At 40.3% G+C, this 16,522-nt stretch overlaps 2 protein-coding genes across 7 annotated transcripts; both read left to right on the plus strand.

Moving 5' to 3' along the window:
- The first annotated feature begins 4,792 nt into the window (after window positions 1-4,792).
- On the plus strand, window positions 4,793-7,076 carry higd1a (HIG1 hypoxia inducible domain family, member 1A). The gene is made up of 4 exons (XM_084707511.1): window positions 4,793-4,952; window positions 5,838-5,924; window positions 6,111-6,245; window positions 6,416-7,076. Exons 1-4 carry the CDS (start codon window positions 4,808-4,810, stop codon window positions 6,487-6,489), a joined length of 441 nt encoding a protein of 146 aa, XP_084563637.1. The 5' UTR covers window positions 4,793-4,807; the 3' UTR covers window positions 6,490-7,076.
- A 95-nt stretch (window positions 7,077-7,171) lies between these two features.
- On the plus strand, window positions 7,172-16,322 carry ccdc13 (coiled-coil domain containing 13). 6 transcript variants are annotated; one of them, XR_014767150.1, is made up of 18 exons: window positions 7,172-7,329; window positions 7,774-7,981; window positions 8,220-8,368; window positions 8,478-8,620; window positions 8,761-8,841; window positions 8,974-9,087; window positions 9,638-9,742; window positions 10,756-10,920; window positions 11,028-11,204; window positions 11,434-11,640; window positions 11,896-11,993; window positions 12,181-12,237; window positions 12,333-12,473; window positions 13,242-13,396; window positions 13,544-13,634; window positions 13,942-14,097; window positions 15,139-15,288; window positions 16,047-16,322. XR_014767150.1 is itself a non-coding variant. In XM_084707507.1 (16 exons), the coding sequence occupies exons 2-16, from the start codon at window positions 7,776-7,778 to the stop codon at window positions 14,108-14,110; spliced, it is 2,058 nt and encodes a 685-aa protein (XP_084563633.1). In that variant the 5' UTR covers window positions 7,172-7,329; window positions 7,774-7,775; the 3' UTR covers window positions 14,111-14,658. The 6 variants fall into 6 exon arrangements, 3 of the variants coding, with proteins under 3 accessions (XP_084563633.1, XP_084563635.1, XP_084563636.1); XR_014767149.1 differs by having other exon boundaries at window positions 16,082-16,322; XR_014767151.1 differs by having other exon boundaries at window positions 7,200-7,329; window positions 7,748-7,981; window positions 16,082-16,322.
- Window positions 16,323-16,522: the final 200 nt, after the last annotated feature.

The following is a 16,522-nucleotide window of genomic DNA, read 5'->3' on the forward strand; positions in this document are numbered from 1 at the left end:
AAATATTATTTGTAAAACCTTTAGACTATTGTTCATCCTTCTGAGATCAGTGTTAGTAGGAATAATCTGGATGGATAAAAAACTTGTTGACTTATTAACTTATTACGAGTTGCTGTGCTGGTGTTCATGGACTTCAGACCAAGCAGAATAAAAATGAGCTGTACTTACACTTGGCTAAAAATACTCCATGTATCCTTTACAGGTCAGACTTTGAAACCATGAGCAAATATCGACACGAGCACAAAATGACAGCAACATAAACATCATCACTATAAACTTCACTGTCGTCACCATGATTTTTTTGTATGAATGCTCTTGTTTTTCTTTATTTACATGTTTTAGATCTCACAGTTCTCATTCCGCTGTTATGCAGATGACACAAATATATCTTATCCTTTTGTACTGTCACAAGGACATCAAGGCTGGATTACATAAACTTTAATGAGAGTTAAAGTCCTGATATTTTGACCCAGTGGTGCCTGAGGCCAGGCAAGGCATGTTTAGTTTAGTTGATTTGTATAGCACATTTCAACAACAAGGCAATTCCAAGTGCTTCACATAAAACCATTAAAAGCATCAAAACATAATCCAAAAGAAAACAAGATTTAAAAACAATTAAGAACATTCAATAAGACATTAAAAACAGTCGAAAGCAAGAAATAAAGTATTAAAGTAATAAAGTTGCAGTGCAGTTTAAGAAATAAAATGCAGATATTGAGATCCTTGAATCTGGTTCAATTAAATACAACAGCAAACAGTAAATACTTCAATCTAGATTTCAAGGAGCTGATGGTCTCAGCAGACCTGCAGCTTTCAGGGACCTTGTTCCACATATGGGGAGCAGAAAACCTGAACGCTGCTTCTCCATGTTTAGTTCTGACTCTTGGAACCCAAAGTAGACCTGTCCCAGATGACCTGAGGGGTCAGGATGGTTCATAAGGTAGCAGCAGATCACAAATGTATTTAGGCCCTAAACCAATCAGTGCTTTATAAACCAGCAGTAGGATTTTAAAGTCAATTCTTTGTTGGACAGAAAGCCAATGTAAAGACCTCAGAACTGGAGTGATGTGATCCACTTTCTTGGTCTTAGAGAGGACTCGAGCTGCAGCGTTCCGAATCAGCTGCAGATTTCTGATTGACTTCTTACAGCGACCTGTGAACACACCATTTGTTTACAGTTGTCGAGTCTGCTGAAGATAAATGCAAGTCTCTCCTAATCCTGTTGAGAAATGAGTCCTCTAATTCTTGATATATTCTTCAGGTGATAGTCAGCTGATTTTGTAATTGTCTTGATATGGCTGTTCATGTTGAGGTCTGAGGTCTGTTACACCTAGATTTCTATCTTGGTTTGTGGTTTTTAACATCAGCAATTGAAGCTGAGCGCTGACTTTCAATGGTTCGTGCTTGGGACCAAAAACAATTACGTCTGTTTGATCTTCTTAATTGAAAAACTTTTAGGCACGTCCAGTTGTTGATTTCTTCAATGCATTTACTTAGCCCTTGCATGGGATTATAGTCCCCAGGTGATAAAGTTATGTCGATTTGTGTGTTGTCTGCATAATTATGATAACAGACTTTGTTGGTTTTCATAATCTGAGCCAGTGGAATGTAGATGTTGAACAGAAGAGGCCCCAGTATTGAACCTTGTCATCATCAACACCATGTCCTCCTTGTCTGCTTTTAGTCTGTCTAGTAGTATGTCATGATCGGCGGTGTTGAATGCACCACTACGATCCAGTAATACTAAAACTGAGGGAAGTGGGAAGACATCTGAGAGAGGGTATGTGTTTATAATTTGTAAAAGATCAATGGTCAAAATGTAAAGTTACTATAAACTAGATTAACAGATACACTCATTCACAGAATCTATATTTTTCTCTTCTCAACTGAGGCTCTTATCTAGGGTCCTTTAAAAAAACAAGAATTGTGATTTTGAAAAGTTCATAGGCCTACATGCCTTTATCTTGAACCGACTTCACTACTGCAATGCCCTTAACGTTGGTGTTAGCCATATCATTAGTCTCAAGCTTGCAGTTAGTCCAGAATGCTGCAGCTCATCTTTGAACAGGAACACGCAAACAAGAGCACATTACTCCGAACTGGCCTCCCTTAACCTGCTCCCTGTATGTTTTGGGATCGATTTCAAGGTTGTTGTGCAACAAAACAAACAAATCATTAAATGGGCTATCTTGAACCTATCTCCCTAATCTTTCACAACCATACATTCCATCAAGGTTACTCTGGTCTACTGACCCATTGCTTCTGGTTGACTGAATGATGAAGCACTGGGGAGATCATGCTTTTGTAGTTGTAGTACCAACTTCAGAAGGAGTTTCGAAGGCTGGACAATTTTTAAATCAGACCTTAAAACATCTTTATTCCTTAGCGACACAGTAGGATAGTTGCTTTGCTTTGTCTCATTGTCAGATAAACTGGTTTTTGTGTTTGTATTGGCTTTTGCTACTTTGATTGTACAACACTCAAGTCAACTGGTGTTTGTTTTTTTTATTTACTTTATAAAAACATTTGACTTTGACATATTAATAAATAACAGATTGTACTTAAAAAAAAGGGTAGACTACTTGATCTAATTGTGCACCTGAAATGTTGTACCTACAATTTTAGTATTGTTCCACACACTATATATTTAACCAGTATCATCAGATAATTTTTGAGGATATTAAAAATAACTGTTCAGGAAAATATAAAGAAACTAATCTTACATGTTCTTTCATCATCACATAATCAAAGAACATGTCGCCCCCTTCTGGTCTAGATTTATAGTACAAGATCCTTGTCACGTCGTGCCAAATTCATAGCATTGTTTATTCCACGCAGTTAGTCTGTGTTACGTGTAAACTGTGATACTCTTTCATTTAGTTTTGCCTTAGATCTGCTCTTCTTTAAGAAATCAAATCAGGAAAGATACTGATGAAAAAAGTTGTGCTGGCATCTTGAAAACAACAAGGTGGGAGGGGTGTTGTCAATCCCATTTCCTGAACAGATCAAGTACTAAATAAGAAAAATATGCACTCTAAGATTAACAAAGGCGCCTCCATTGACGATTACTCGGATTCGCGTTGACTTGGCGGTGGCATAGCAGACTCATAAGTCACAGAAAAGCAGGATAGAAAAGGATAGGAGAAACCAAATATGTTCATCTTAAACTTTTTACTGATTATCTTTTTATAATGTACTTGATCATCCAAAGTGCATGTGTGGTGGTCTTCTCTGAAATGGTCAAACGAGGTCAAACAATTGTGACCATACCTAAAAAACAGTAAAAAGTGTATAGCTATTAGTTCAAGTCAAGTGTGTTTTATTTGTCATTTCCAATCATGAACATGTTACAGTACACAGTAAAAAGATACAGCATTCCTCCGGGGCTATGGTGCAACTTGAAACAACATAAAACAGCACAGAAATAAATGAAACTACATGTAATTCCCAGCCTTCACATCTCTACATAAAGTGCATGTGACAGGAAAAAAGTAAGTGCAACATTACAAACAAGGAGAAAAACAAGTGCAACAAGACAGGACAAACAAGTAATGCAAAACAAGAATGACAATGACAACAAGATGAAAATCATGCTGAGGTTGTAAATGTAGTCAATCTAAATCAATGTTGCCCAACATCTATTCACTGTGAGAATAAACAGCGTAACATTGCAATGTCATTGTGAACAAAATATCGGCAAGGGAAGTACTCATAGGTAATATGTTTTGTGTGAGTTTTGATTTAAGTGAAACAAAAAAGGGAATTTTCGATAATGCTGAGCAAGAAAATAATTCTATGTAAAGGATAGAAAGATCAGTCCGAATGCTTCATATTCACCAACAAAGATGTTTCCATGATTCTTGTGTTGCTGGTGAAACATGAAATTGTCATTCAAACACAAACAGTGCATACAATATGAATAAAAGATTATCTGAAACAGTAAAATGTTTATTTTATAGTATCTCAGATCAGAGTAAATGCAGTCTGAAATTGCATTGCAATTTCCCCTTTCCCCCAAACAAATATTTTAAGTGCTGTGCTACTGTTTTGATAATCTATTCCCCTGTTATGGTTAACTCTTTAGGCTACTGAATCTCGTGAATCAAGAAGACATCCAAACTGTTTTAGTAAATAAACAGACATCTGGTATCTTACACTTGTATTATTGTGCCCCAGGTCAGGGTTGCAGACGGGTGGAAAATTCCCAATGCTTTTACAGTAGATTTTCAAGGGACTTTTTAAAAGATAAACTGTTGCTCACTAAAGTTTTTCATTGTACAACACTTCAAAAAGCAAGATATTTCATGGAGGTGTTCCCCAAAAGGAAAGATGCATTTCCTAGATGCATTTCCACAAAACACTATAGGGGGGTTGCTGCAACTACATTTGTCCAGGTCAGTGACATGGCAAGACAAAGCTGGTTGAACTAGGTGTACATTCATTATATTTCGCCATCGCCCTTTAACACGAGAGATCCGAGCATCGGATAGGATCTTCAGAGCCTCAGCAGGGATGGGACATTCTGTCCTGAAATTGCACGTTGCAGTGTCTGATCACCGCTTGCGTCACACCACACAGCTGTGTGACGCCTTTTTTTGGGGGATTGCTGGGAATCTGAGTCTTCTCTGTAAGGATAATATAAATAACTATCCAAAGACGGGTAAATAAACGAAGACCCTCATCTTGCAATACGTAATGATAAACTTGTATACAAATGCGACATAGTTGAAGATTTGATGTGATATATATTTATTGGCAACATTATTTGCTATGTCGTCTGGACTACATTTCACAGATGTAACGTCACATGTGCGTGCGCTCTGAAAGGTTATATCATGCACTATCAGAGCGTGAGAAAGATTTGACTTGCCGGTATTCACTTCGCAGTTCTCACATTGAAGCGAATTGCTTTTTCCCCAACCCTAAACCTAATCCTTCAACAGAACACAACGGTAAGAATATTAATAGTGTTATTTTCAGTCAACTTGATCGAACTATTCGCAATAACGATTATGACTAATCTGACCTGATTTGAAATAGCAATTTTCATAGTTTGACCTTCGATGAAAATGCGTTTTTTGAATTAACGTTTGTTCTTTATTTTGGGCTCTCGACAATGATAAATTGTTATTTGATCTATTAAATGGGCTAAAGAAAGATAACTTAAGTGCCCATGTATTTGTCCTTGGACTTAATAGCCATGTAGGCTAATGTAATTTGTTTTGTAACGCTGTAGCCTAGCCTTCCTACCTTGGCGTATCTAGCCCTATTTTGAAACTTTTGGGGGGGCTGGAGCCCCCATTAGCCCCCCCCCCAAAAACAAAACCAAACAAAAAACAAATAAATAATCATTATTATTTCATGTTTTAAATCTAAATGTGTTAATTTCTCTCCCTAAAACTGAGAGGACACTATTTAAAAGGCCATTTTGAAAAAGGTCTTCTGGGGGAACATTTTACGTTGACATTTTTTTGTTTTTTGTTGCATGTCTCCACACCCCCCTAGTTTTCCTGGGTTACAGGAACATTTTTAGGTTTTATCTAGGGGTTTAGCCCCCCCAAAGGTGGGAGCCTAGATTCACCCCTGCTTCCTACTGTATATTGTCCCAGGACTCCTGAGACAATATACAGTCTCCTGGCATTATGAGACTCTTGGCAGGAGTCTAATGATTGATTTATGTCAATTAGGCTATAAGAGTAGACATTTGAGTATAAATGTACATTCTTTTTTCCGAAAAGGATCAATAGTTGTCAGGTAGATCTAGACCTATGTGGTGATGTATGCTTTCTATACATAATGTGAACATCATTTGAAAAACAATTTGTTTTCTTTTTAAGCTATTGCCAACATGTCTTCAGTTGACTATGACGAGTATGAGTCTAAATTTATGCGAAAGGCAAAGGAAAATCCATTTGTTCCAGTGGGTAAGTAAAATGCATTGAGTGGTTACATCATCCAAAAAGATATTGATCATTATAATATGTTCTCGATTAATTTAGAAGTGTGTTCTGTGTTTACGTACGTGTTTAAGTGAAGTGTTTACTGTTTAGATTATGTAACAATCCCCTTAGTATTAAGCCATAATAACATGTATCTCTGGGTTTATAAAGGAATGGCTGGATTCTTTGCTATTGTGGGGTACAGACTTTTGAAGATGAAAAATCGTGGAGACGTGAAGATGTCAGTACACCTCATCCACATGCGTGTAGCAGCTCAAGGATTTGTGGTGGGAGCTATGACCATTGGTATGTTTATAAATGAGCTAACTATACAACACATCTGTATGTTGTTTAATTTATATAATGCAATAAGTAACTGAGTGAATATGGATTATCATGCATAATTACAATGTTTTGCATGATAAGGCACTTTGTGTGTGATAAAGTAACTTATTGTGTTGTCATTTTTGTTTCAGGTGTCCTCTATTCCATGTACAAAGATTACATCGTAAAACCCAGAGAAGAACAGAAGGCTTTAACACACAAATAAATATAAACTTTGTATGTCCCTTAATATTACCTCATATTAAGGTGTTAAAGTATGGTTAATTTATTACTTATTTGCCATAATTTGTATATGGAAACTTCTTTTATTTAACACCCCATATAAATGAGCAATGGACAGTTTTAACATTCTCTTTTGTGCTCGGGTTGGGGTAGATTTGTTAGTTTTTTCCTTTTTTGGTTACTCTCTGGTTTACTTTTCTGATTGTCAATGTTAAATGGTTTTAGAATTGTTTATTTATTTCACATTATTATCAGTGGCCTTAAGAGTATGTGACAATTTAGAGTTACACTCTACACTCTACTGGATTTGCACTCTACCTATACCCACTACCTAAAAGCTACATTTCAAACAGATTTGAATTTAATTGTTACTATTTTCATGTCGTCTTTTCATTATGTCTTGGTGTTAGAGTGTTGGTTTTAAGAAATTGACTTTTGTAAGTTCAATGAAATATAGGAGTAAGTAGGCCTTGCAAGTGTTGCACAGAAAAATACGGTAAGGTTATAACGTGAAGCTCAGATTCACTGTGTGCTGGTGGAATGCAATAAAATAATTAATGGAATTGCAAATGAATGGTCAATATTATTTCAGCACTTTCTGTTAAATACATTCCATTTGTCTTTGGAGCTTTTAAAGAGAACATCTGCACGCGATTCCAAACCCCCCTTCTAAACCATCTGTTGCCCTGTTGCCATGGATACAGTGTTTGACGGGATGAGGAAGTAGCTAGCAAGTCAACACGTCTGCAGGGCTGACACTACTAGTACCTACTGTTTTTCAACTTCATAGACACATACAATTGCTGTGGTTGAATACATTTAGGTGAGTAGTTTTGTCAACGTTAACAAATATGCCAGTTTGTATACTGTAGGCTATTGAGATAAAACACTATCCCGGCGAAAGCTATGGTACAGTGCAGTACTACTAGCGCTACAGTAACCAGAATATTCGGGCAATCAGACGAGGCTAGTACAGACCAAGATTTGTTATCAAGGCTTCGTACAAGGCGTTAGCTAGCTCGGCTATAGGTACAGTACTGGTTGAAGGTACCCAAAATAGCGCCAGCTGACCTTAGCCAGTACACTGCACTAATGCATTACTAGTGACACTGATCAAACTGTTAATATCTGCATCATCTTTTCTAGAACTAATTCGTTATGCTAGTGTAGGTGCAGCTGAGATTTCATTCAATAGATTATGTGCACGTTAGCACACAACATTTTCAATCATTTTCACAAAGGTTTGTTGCTGAATGATTTCCTTCAGTTATGGAGGATGATGGACTGAAGGATAGCTTGAGGCTACAGTTCCAGGCCCTTCAAGAACAACAAGAGAAACGTCTCCAGACAAGATTAGAGCAACTGAAACAAAAGAAGTTGAAGAAGACCCCCAACGGTTCCTCTGGGCTCGTCCAAGTCCAGGATGACTTGAATCTTGCAGAGCAAGATAATGCAGCAGAAACAGTTAGCGAAAAGTAAGCTTCCCAAATGTTATCAATGTTGCTCAGTTAAGCCTACTGACACCAGGAAGAAAACCGATGGCAACTTCAAATAACTGATGGTTTTAGTAGCATTACATATACATCCAAGCATGACAGTGATATTTTGATAGTGAAAACATTCTCAGTTAATGTGAAAACAGAGTTCAACCAACCTCTGGTTCTAAAAGGGTAATCCTCTATTTTAATTGTACATTTTTCTACTTCCCTTCAGACTGCTACAGAATGAAAATGAACAGTTGCAGGTACAAGTGAGAGAATTAAGAGATGAAAATGGCCGCCTCTTCAAACTTCTTAGTGAGAAAGAATTTGAATTAAAACACTTGAAGAAGAAAAGGGAGGAGGACAGGCTGGCTCTTGCAGGTCTAGTATTGAAAAGACTTCATTTCACAGTTGTTTCACAATGTTGTTGAAACACAGATGATTTATTAATTATTTGCATCACATAAATAACAAATGTATTTTTTGTAAGGAACCTCTGGCATGGCAGGTGATGTAGCAGCCACTAAGATTGTGGAACTTTCAAAGAGAAATCGAGAGTTACGTGCTGAGATTGAACAGGAAAAGGTTAGGTCAAAGCAATCAAGCAACAGAGTTAAAGAACTTGAGAAAGAGGTAAGAAATATACGTTTTACAAAAATAAATAAATACAGAATTTAAACATTATATTGACAGTTACGTTTTCTCAGATACATAAATAATCTTTATCTGATTGATAATTTTGTTGAAAATGTATTGATCATTTCTCTGCCCAGGTTGCTTTGTCTCTTAATCCTCTGGGACGCAAGACAGATTTGAAAACAAAGGATTTGCAGTCTGCAGAAGATTTTCCAGAGGTGAATATTACTTACAACATTTTATATAATATATCTATTTTAATAGACACAGATTTTGTACAGCATTTCTCTAAAATGTACACATTGTTAAGATAAGATACTGGTTACTACATTGTAATTGTTTCTCAACAGAACAGTGCAATGGTGAAATCACTTCAAGAAAAATTCTCTGCTGCCCAATACAAGATGACAGAATACCGCAACCAGATTCAGGCTGTCAAACAGGAATTGAAAATAGCTCAGAAGGTAGTATGTTATATTTACATGTATTCATTTAGCAGACGCTTTTATCCAAAGCGACTTCCAAAAGAGAGCTTTACAAAAGTGCATAGGTCAATCATCATAAACAAGGAGATAGCCCCCAAAACATTGTGGGTAGCCAAAACATGAAGCAAACATTGTGGAAAGCAAATAAGTGCCAATGGGAAGAAACATAAGAGCATGTAGTTACAATTTAACAACATGAACCTCAAAAAGTGAAAGAGAGTACCTGTAGGAAAGCAAGCAGCAATAATATAATTCATAGTGAGTACAAGAAGTTAAGTCAGTTACAACTAACCAACAAGAGCAACAAGTCTCTCAATAAGAGTCATTGTTTTCCTGGAGGAAACTAACATCAGGTCCAGCAAATCATTCCTAAGTACCGTTGTACTCCCGGAACAAGTTCGTCTTTAGCCTTTTCTTGAAGGTGGGGAGACAGTCAGTGTCCCTGATTGAGGTGTTAATGTTGATTCCACCCTGATCCATTGATATAGAGCAAGTTCCACTGTCAGCCCAATCTGTCTTTCTGCTGCAGGTGATAATGAATGAGGTGGGGGAGGAGGTCAACATCCAGCAGCTACTTAGCAGCCAAGGGAATTGGAGGGGCCGCTCTCAGCAGATACTGGCTCTCCAGAATAGGGTAAGCCAGTGTCATCAAGTCACTCGTCACCATCACCACATGCATAGGCCCTGGACTTTGATCCACCAGAACTGGCCCCCATATACGCCACCACAGCTGCCCTGCTAAAGCATGAATATTCTGTGTTTGATGTGATGCAAGTTTGGGGGTTCTATCCTTAATGCGAGCGCGTGTAGCGCGCAAGCCAAATCTCTTGGCCTTTATTTGAGCGCCAAGTTGTTCCCGATGGCCAGTCAGCTACTGCGGAGCTGTGCCACGGTGGTGGATTTTTAAGTCATATCATTTTAAATTCTCGTGCTGTCAGGGGGTGCTGCAGCACCCTCAGCACCCCTAGTTCCCGCGGCCATGAACACGTGTACTGTAAGACCCTGTTTACAGTTGGTTCTAAAATGCACACTGGTGATTCGAACACACGTGGACAGCTGAGACTCATCGCTGTTCACACCTGTGTCTACCATGCGTCTCCAAGGTGCCCAGCTGACCACTTGTGTTCCGATCTTGTTATAGCCCACGTCACTTGCTCCAGACTGAATTCAGACAGGCGCCAGATTTGTTCCGCATCTGATGGCCATGGATTTCTTTTTTCTTTTTCAAGAACTGTGTGGGCTATATCAACTGTAGAGACTGGCAGGACAAGGTCATTTGACGACTTGTCAGGGGCACTTAAGGACACATGAGGGTTGTATGTCTAATGGCTCCCAGACCACCTCAACAGGTGGTGTAAGTGATTGCATCACGTCTTGGTGGTCGTTCACACTTGTGTTTAGCGCTGTCCACTTGTGATCCAATCTCCCAAGCCACTTTTTACTACTACGAGTAAACAGGGTCTGACTCAGACACCGAAAAACTAGCAATTCAATGGAGTTTATGGGTGGTATTAATACTGAAGAGTTAATTTGATCAATTAAACTCGATGACACTTTTATGTACTGCATTTTTACGCAAGTGATTTAAAAGATTTTGTAATAGGATTCATTGAACATGGACAGTTGTCTCTCCTTTGCCCACTGTAGGTGCGGGACTTGGAGCAGCAGTTGAACCAGTCAGCTCAGCGGAAGCAGCCCAGTATCTTGAGGGTTGAAGAGGAGCTACTCGGGGACCAACAAAAAAACCCTCCCCAGGAGAGAAACATCGTCCATATCCGATCCATGGAGAGAGAGAAGAGAGAAACGCTAGAGGTAGCTGTATACGAGGAGTAAACCCAACCGGTGTCCACATCTATTAGCTCATCAAGTTGCAAATGACAATGACAATAAACTCTTGTTTCCTTCCATGCCTTTGACAGAGGCTAACAGGAGTGTACGAGTCTCTCTCGAAAGACCACGAGGATGTCAAAAAGAAGCTGGAAGGCTCTAAGGCCAGAAACAAAGCTCTGACCACCGAGGTGAAGTCCTTGAAGATGCAGATCTCCACCCTTCTGGACAAGGGGAAACACGACAACGAGCTTGTTGATGCCTTACTGGTAAGATACAGCTAAATCATGACTGTGAATGTTCATTTGACAGTTAGGTTACTATAGTCGCACCGATACATCGAACAAAGTCAAAAATCATGGGACAACCGAGCCAAAGGGGATGTTGCGTAGCGTGAACGGACATCGATACACAGCAGAACCGAGAGTGCTTCAGCTTCTGTGCCGTGTTCCACCCCTGTCCTCTGGTGCACTGCCCCCTCCTGGCGTGGGTGGATAGAGGCAGCAGAGTCAGCTGCAGGGCGTATTGACCCGGCTCAGCCAGCAGGACGCGCAGAGCAAGGAGAGCCAGCAGACCCTGGGGCAGCAGCTGAACAGCGAGGCCCAGAAGCACAGCTCCCTCATCCAGCAGCTCAAACAGATGGTCTCCGAGAGGGAGGCCAAAGTCAAAGAACTGGAGGAGGAGATCGAGCAGCTCTCCCTCAAGGTATACAGACTCTTAGTGACAGTGCCATCACACAGCTCACTAGCCACCTAATTCAGTAGCTCAGACCCGACTTCATTTCCACGTTAGGACAGGGAAGGAATTGGACCTGGAACTTGCAGAAGCATGTCAAAGTGCATTAGCTCAGATGGATTCAAATCTGCGCTGGAGCTGAAATAGAGTCGACCCCATGTCTACCAAGTCATTCAATTAATTTGTAGGATAATTTGTTCAGTCTTGTTTGTAATTATGTTGTAGGGAGAGAATGGCAGTCAGTCAAGCTCCAAGTCTGCCATTTGCAGCTCCAAGCCTTCGACAGCAGGGGGCGACAGTAGCAAGAGATTAAGCTCTGCACGGTACAGTATGTTTGCATGTGGCAAATGAAAAGTGAGAGAATCTTGTGAGAGATTGTTTGTCCATATCACTAAAAAGTTGCTGCACAATTCCCTTTGTTGCAAATCAGATCAATTGTTTTATTGTTAAATTACTGTGGTAAAGTATACTCATGCAATCATTCTCTTAAATTCTACTGTACATGCACAGTTCTTTTTTCAAACTTGGACATAAACTGGTGGAGTCGAGCTTACTGGTGGACACCGGGTAAGTTTCAAACTCCCTTAAGAGACAATTTCTCAGACCAGGAGTCTTATCTCTGTTAGTTCATATTGAACTAACACATTTGTCAATGATCTCAGAGACTCTGGGCCTCCCCTCAGTAGTCAGGCTGACTCAGTGAAGTCCCTGATGGCCCAGTGTGTGGAGTATAAAACCCTGTACCAGGCCGTCAGCGTGGAGAGAGATCGACTTCTAGAACTAGTTAAGGTCCAGCAAACCAGGTATGACACAGACTGCCGATGGATTTCATATCCGGCACATTGTTCAGTTTGTAAGCACTCTGGGACTGTTCCATTTAGCTACGACTGCTCATTTTGTCTTTGGGTGTGCAGAATACTAACGCTGACTTGGAGCTTTGTGGGAGCCTTTTGTTGACAACAAGGCAAACTACCAATTTGACTCGCACTAGCTGCTCTGCTATTGGAAAGTATTGGGGCATAAAAAACACTTACTACTTAATACTTTTATTTACATGACTAATGCATAGTCGTGAGAAGAGGGGGTGCTTCGGTGCCTTAGGTATTTGAATAGCAATACGAGAAAAGTTTTGTTCAAATTTGCAATTTAAAGTATTTAACTTTCTAAACTATGTTGCATTATTCAAAAAATGCTGTGGTAATAAATTGCCACGGTGAAGAATACAGGTTTATTTGCTGTATTTCTTTCTCATTTTTTTCTTTCTGTTTTGAAAGGCGGCCAGTCTTTTTTGTTCTTAGACAGTACTGCGCAAGACAATTGAACGGTAGCCTTGAGTGCCTTTCCTCTGTACGCAAGCTAGCACGACTCCATTTGGCACTCGTTTCCATCCGTCTTCCAATGTGCATGCGTTTGAAACCTCATTCCCAGTTTCTAGGAGGTTAGATTAAGGTGACTGGAGCTTTACCACTGTATGTTGATCCCTTCCACTCCACGGGGGAGAGGAGCCGGACTCCTTTCCTATGATTATCCCCCAGCAGGCTGAGCAGCTCTGTGTGATGTGGCCCCGGCAGGGAGGAAGAGGTGAAGCGCAGGTGCTCCGAGGTGGAGCAGAGGTACCAGGGCGAGCGTCGCAGGGCCGTGATCCTGGAGCAGCAGCTGGAGAAGGCTAAGCTGGACCTCGGCAAAGGGTCGACTCCGCGTAAATCGAGCAACAAGAACCGGGGCGGTATGAATCCCACACGATGACGACAGTCCGTCTGTGACACACAGACCTAGCTCAGACAGACTTCCCCTACCGGCTCAGTGGGCTCACATTGATCTTTTCCATTTATATGGTGTATCTGCTGTGTTATTTGGTCTTGTCCTCCCCCAGGAACGTCCGCCAGCCTGACAGTGGACGAGTTATTCCCTCTGAGCCCTCAAGGCCCGGCCAGGGACTCTCAAATAAGTGAACTCAGTACCAAGTGAGTCCAGCTGCATGCTGTGTAACATACATGTCTTTGAAGTCCTTGGTGGTGATGTTAGGATACCATTTTCTACTTACCAACACAACCCCCCCCCCCATTACGGAATAATCCTTACACTATACACACGTGTTATGTATCAAGGTCAGATGAAAAACAAATGACATTCCGTTTTAACGGCCATTGTGTAATGGTTTCTGGGGTAAAGTTAGATGTAGCTGACCTGATTGAAATAATGTGGAGGACTTCCGTCGTAATGATACATTTATGAAGCAAACAGATGTTGATGTTACCGTGTTGCCCTCAGGCTGGCTATTCAGCTGGAGGAGACGGAGGCACTGAAGGCAGCGCTGAAGAGCACTCTCCAGGCCAAAGAGGAGGACCTGCAGCTCTACAATGACATGATGAGCCAAGTCAAGCATGTATTCCTGCAGGCTCTGCGACAGCACAAGCAGGATACGAACCAGGGGAGTTAACAGAGCCGGGTCCTGTTGGACTTCACGTCTGACAGCAGCCTTCCTACTCCTGTCACTTGTGCTTCAAGGAAGGACAGCTTGAGCAAAACAGGCCTGTCCGTGTCAACATTGCACAATGTCACAACTCATTCAGTGGACCCTTCATATTCTCGGTCCTTCCAACTAGAGGACTGCTCGGTCTTGTGGCCCCCCTCTTGCGAATATAAGTAGACCAATCAAACCAACGGGATATGGGGTGGCACAGCTTATCACCAGCTGCCCCCGAAGGCATCAGAGAAGTGCTCTGACTGTTGATTGTGGAAATGGTCGGCGCTGATAGAATGTCTTAAGAAGTGCTCTGTGTCATTGTCTGTTCTAAACGTCACTGACATACCAATTTAAGAGGAGTTAGTGTCTCAATTCTGATATATATCTATATAGAAAGCATATATATGATGCTCATGCATCATTCTAATATGGTGTGCAACTGGTTATAATAACGGTTGGAATAATGTATCCTATTTTATGAATGAAATTAAACTGTTAACTTGTTGTTTTACTATATGATACATTTTGAATACATCCTTATTTCACTGCCGTTTCTTTTGGCTGTATTACATAGCATAAATATACCACGCAAACCAAATGGTAAATATTGTCGAGTGAAGTCCCTAAATAGTTCAAGATTCTGCTGAACTATTGCAACTAATCTCTTCTGACTTAAAACCAGCTGTGTGGGAATAGTGGTTGAGAACTAACGCAGACTTAAGATACACAAACTCCCTCTTCGCCGCTCTAGGCGTTCCCCAGAGCATGTCAAATGCATATATGACCTTAGCATCTCACTCCACTTGTGGATTCTAAAGAGCTGTCTCATCTGTGTATCCTAGTGGGAGTGGCTTCTACATTCATACCAACATCCGAGTTATTTTCTTCCTATGTAGCCAAAAGAATTTCAGCAAAGCCCCCCTCCTCCACTCCTCCACATCACGCTTAATTTAAACCCATGGCTGAGTTAGTGTGCTGCTTCAAATACCGCACTATTTCTTCCAGAACCCTGTGGGAGATTGGCAGGTCCCGGCTGTACCAAGTGAAAAAGTGCCACAAGACAAAAATATCAGACTTTGGATGTGATGAAGAAAGCCTTTATGCTGTGAGAAACAAAAGACAGCTTGTGTTGAACACCTCCTGGGTTGAAGGTGAGGTACTTCGCTCTGCAGTGCACCAGTAGCTGTTAAAGATGGGACTTTGACAAGGTAGCTAACGATAGCCTGGACTCACTGTCTACACTCAGTTGAGGGGTGCCAACATTTGAATCAAAGGTACCTCACAGCACTAGTTACTGGAAAAGGCAGTGGTCATGTCCACCAAACCATGCCACCATCCAGAAAACTTTAATAACTGATGGGTTTGCAAAACAGAAGTCATGGAAAGCATCAGAAAAGTCAATGTGTATTGCATTTTGTGGACCATCATACTTGTATACTTTCTTACATTCTTACCATCATGATGCCCTTTTAGTTGAATATTTAAGAAAATATGTTGTTCTTTAATGTTTCAACATCAATCTCTCCTCATTAACTAGATGAGAGTATTTACAGTAAAACTGTAAAGGTCTGTCATATACTTTTACAGTTGAGAATTTATATACAGCAACATACAAATAGTGCATATAGTGAATGTAATAGATAGAACTCACTCCTGCGTGATTTGCCTAGGGGCAAATCTGTATGTTGTCTTAGCATTAATATGCCTATTCCTGATGACCTCAGAAATCAAAGGGTGTCATCACTCTCAAATAAATTACATTTCACCAAACAGTTTAATATTGTTTTATGAAGCTGGATTACGCAGAAAGGTGTAGATTTATTCCGAAATGCCCAATAACCCACCAAGCCAAACACACACTTATGTAAACACAGCATACGTAAACAGCCTCACCTATTTGTCATTCCAGGTTTGAATGACTCCTTTCTCCATCCTTCTCCTCAGAGGGATTCCCTCGTTCTGGACCAATGCTTCCTGTAGACCATTGACTGCATCCAGAAACTTGAGTAAACAGTAGTGCTATGAACGCAGAGGTTAAAGTTAGCCGTCAGTGTATGAAGGATCTGACAACTTTTCTCAGGCACTAGAAGCCGTGTGTGCTTGTATGGAGCCCATTCATTTCACAGTAGAAAGAAACCTCTCATTTACATGTAATGGAAAGAAAATAAACAACCGTTTTAGCTGAGCTCCTAATCTGTTAATTTGCAGTTACTGAGAAAAGATAAGTGGTTTTGAAACTGAGGAAGGAGAACAAAGAGATTGTTTAAGAAAAACATTTTAGTGTGAGTTTAGCTGTAAACAACCGGGACTAAGGCGGAGTTTACATTGTTCCAATGTAATAGAAACTTCAAAGTAAGAAGATATTTGTCATAATAACTCAGGTAT

Source organism: Hypomesus nipponensis, chromosome 10 (genome assembly GCF_054491055.1).
Source record: "Hypomesus nipponensis isolate SF chromosome 10, ASM5449105v1, whole genome shotgun sequence".
Lineage (NCBI taxonomy): Eukaryota > Metazoa > Chordata > Actinopteri > Osmeriformes > Osmeridae > Hypomesus > Hypomesus nipponensis.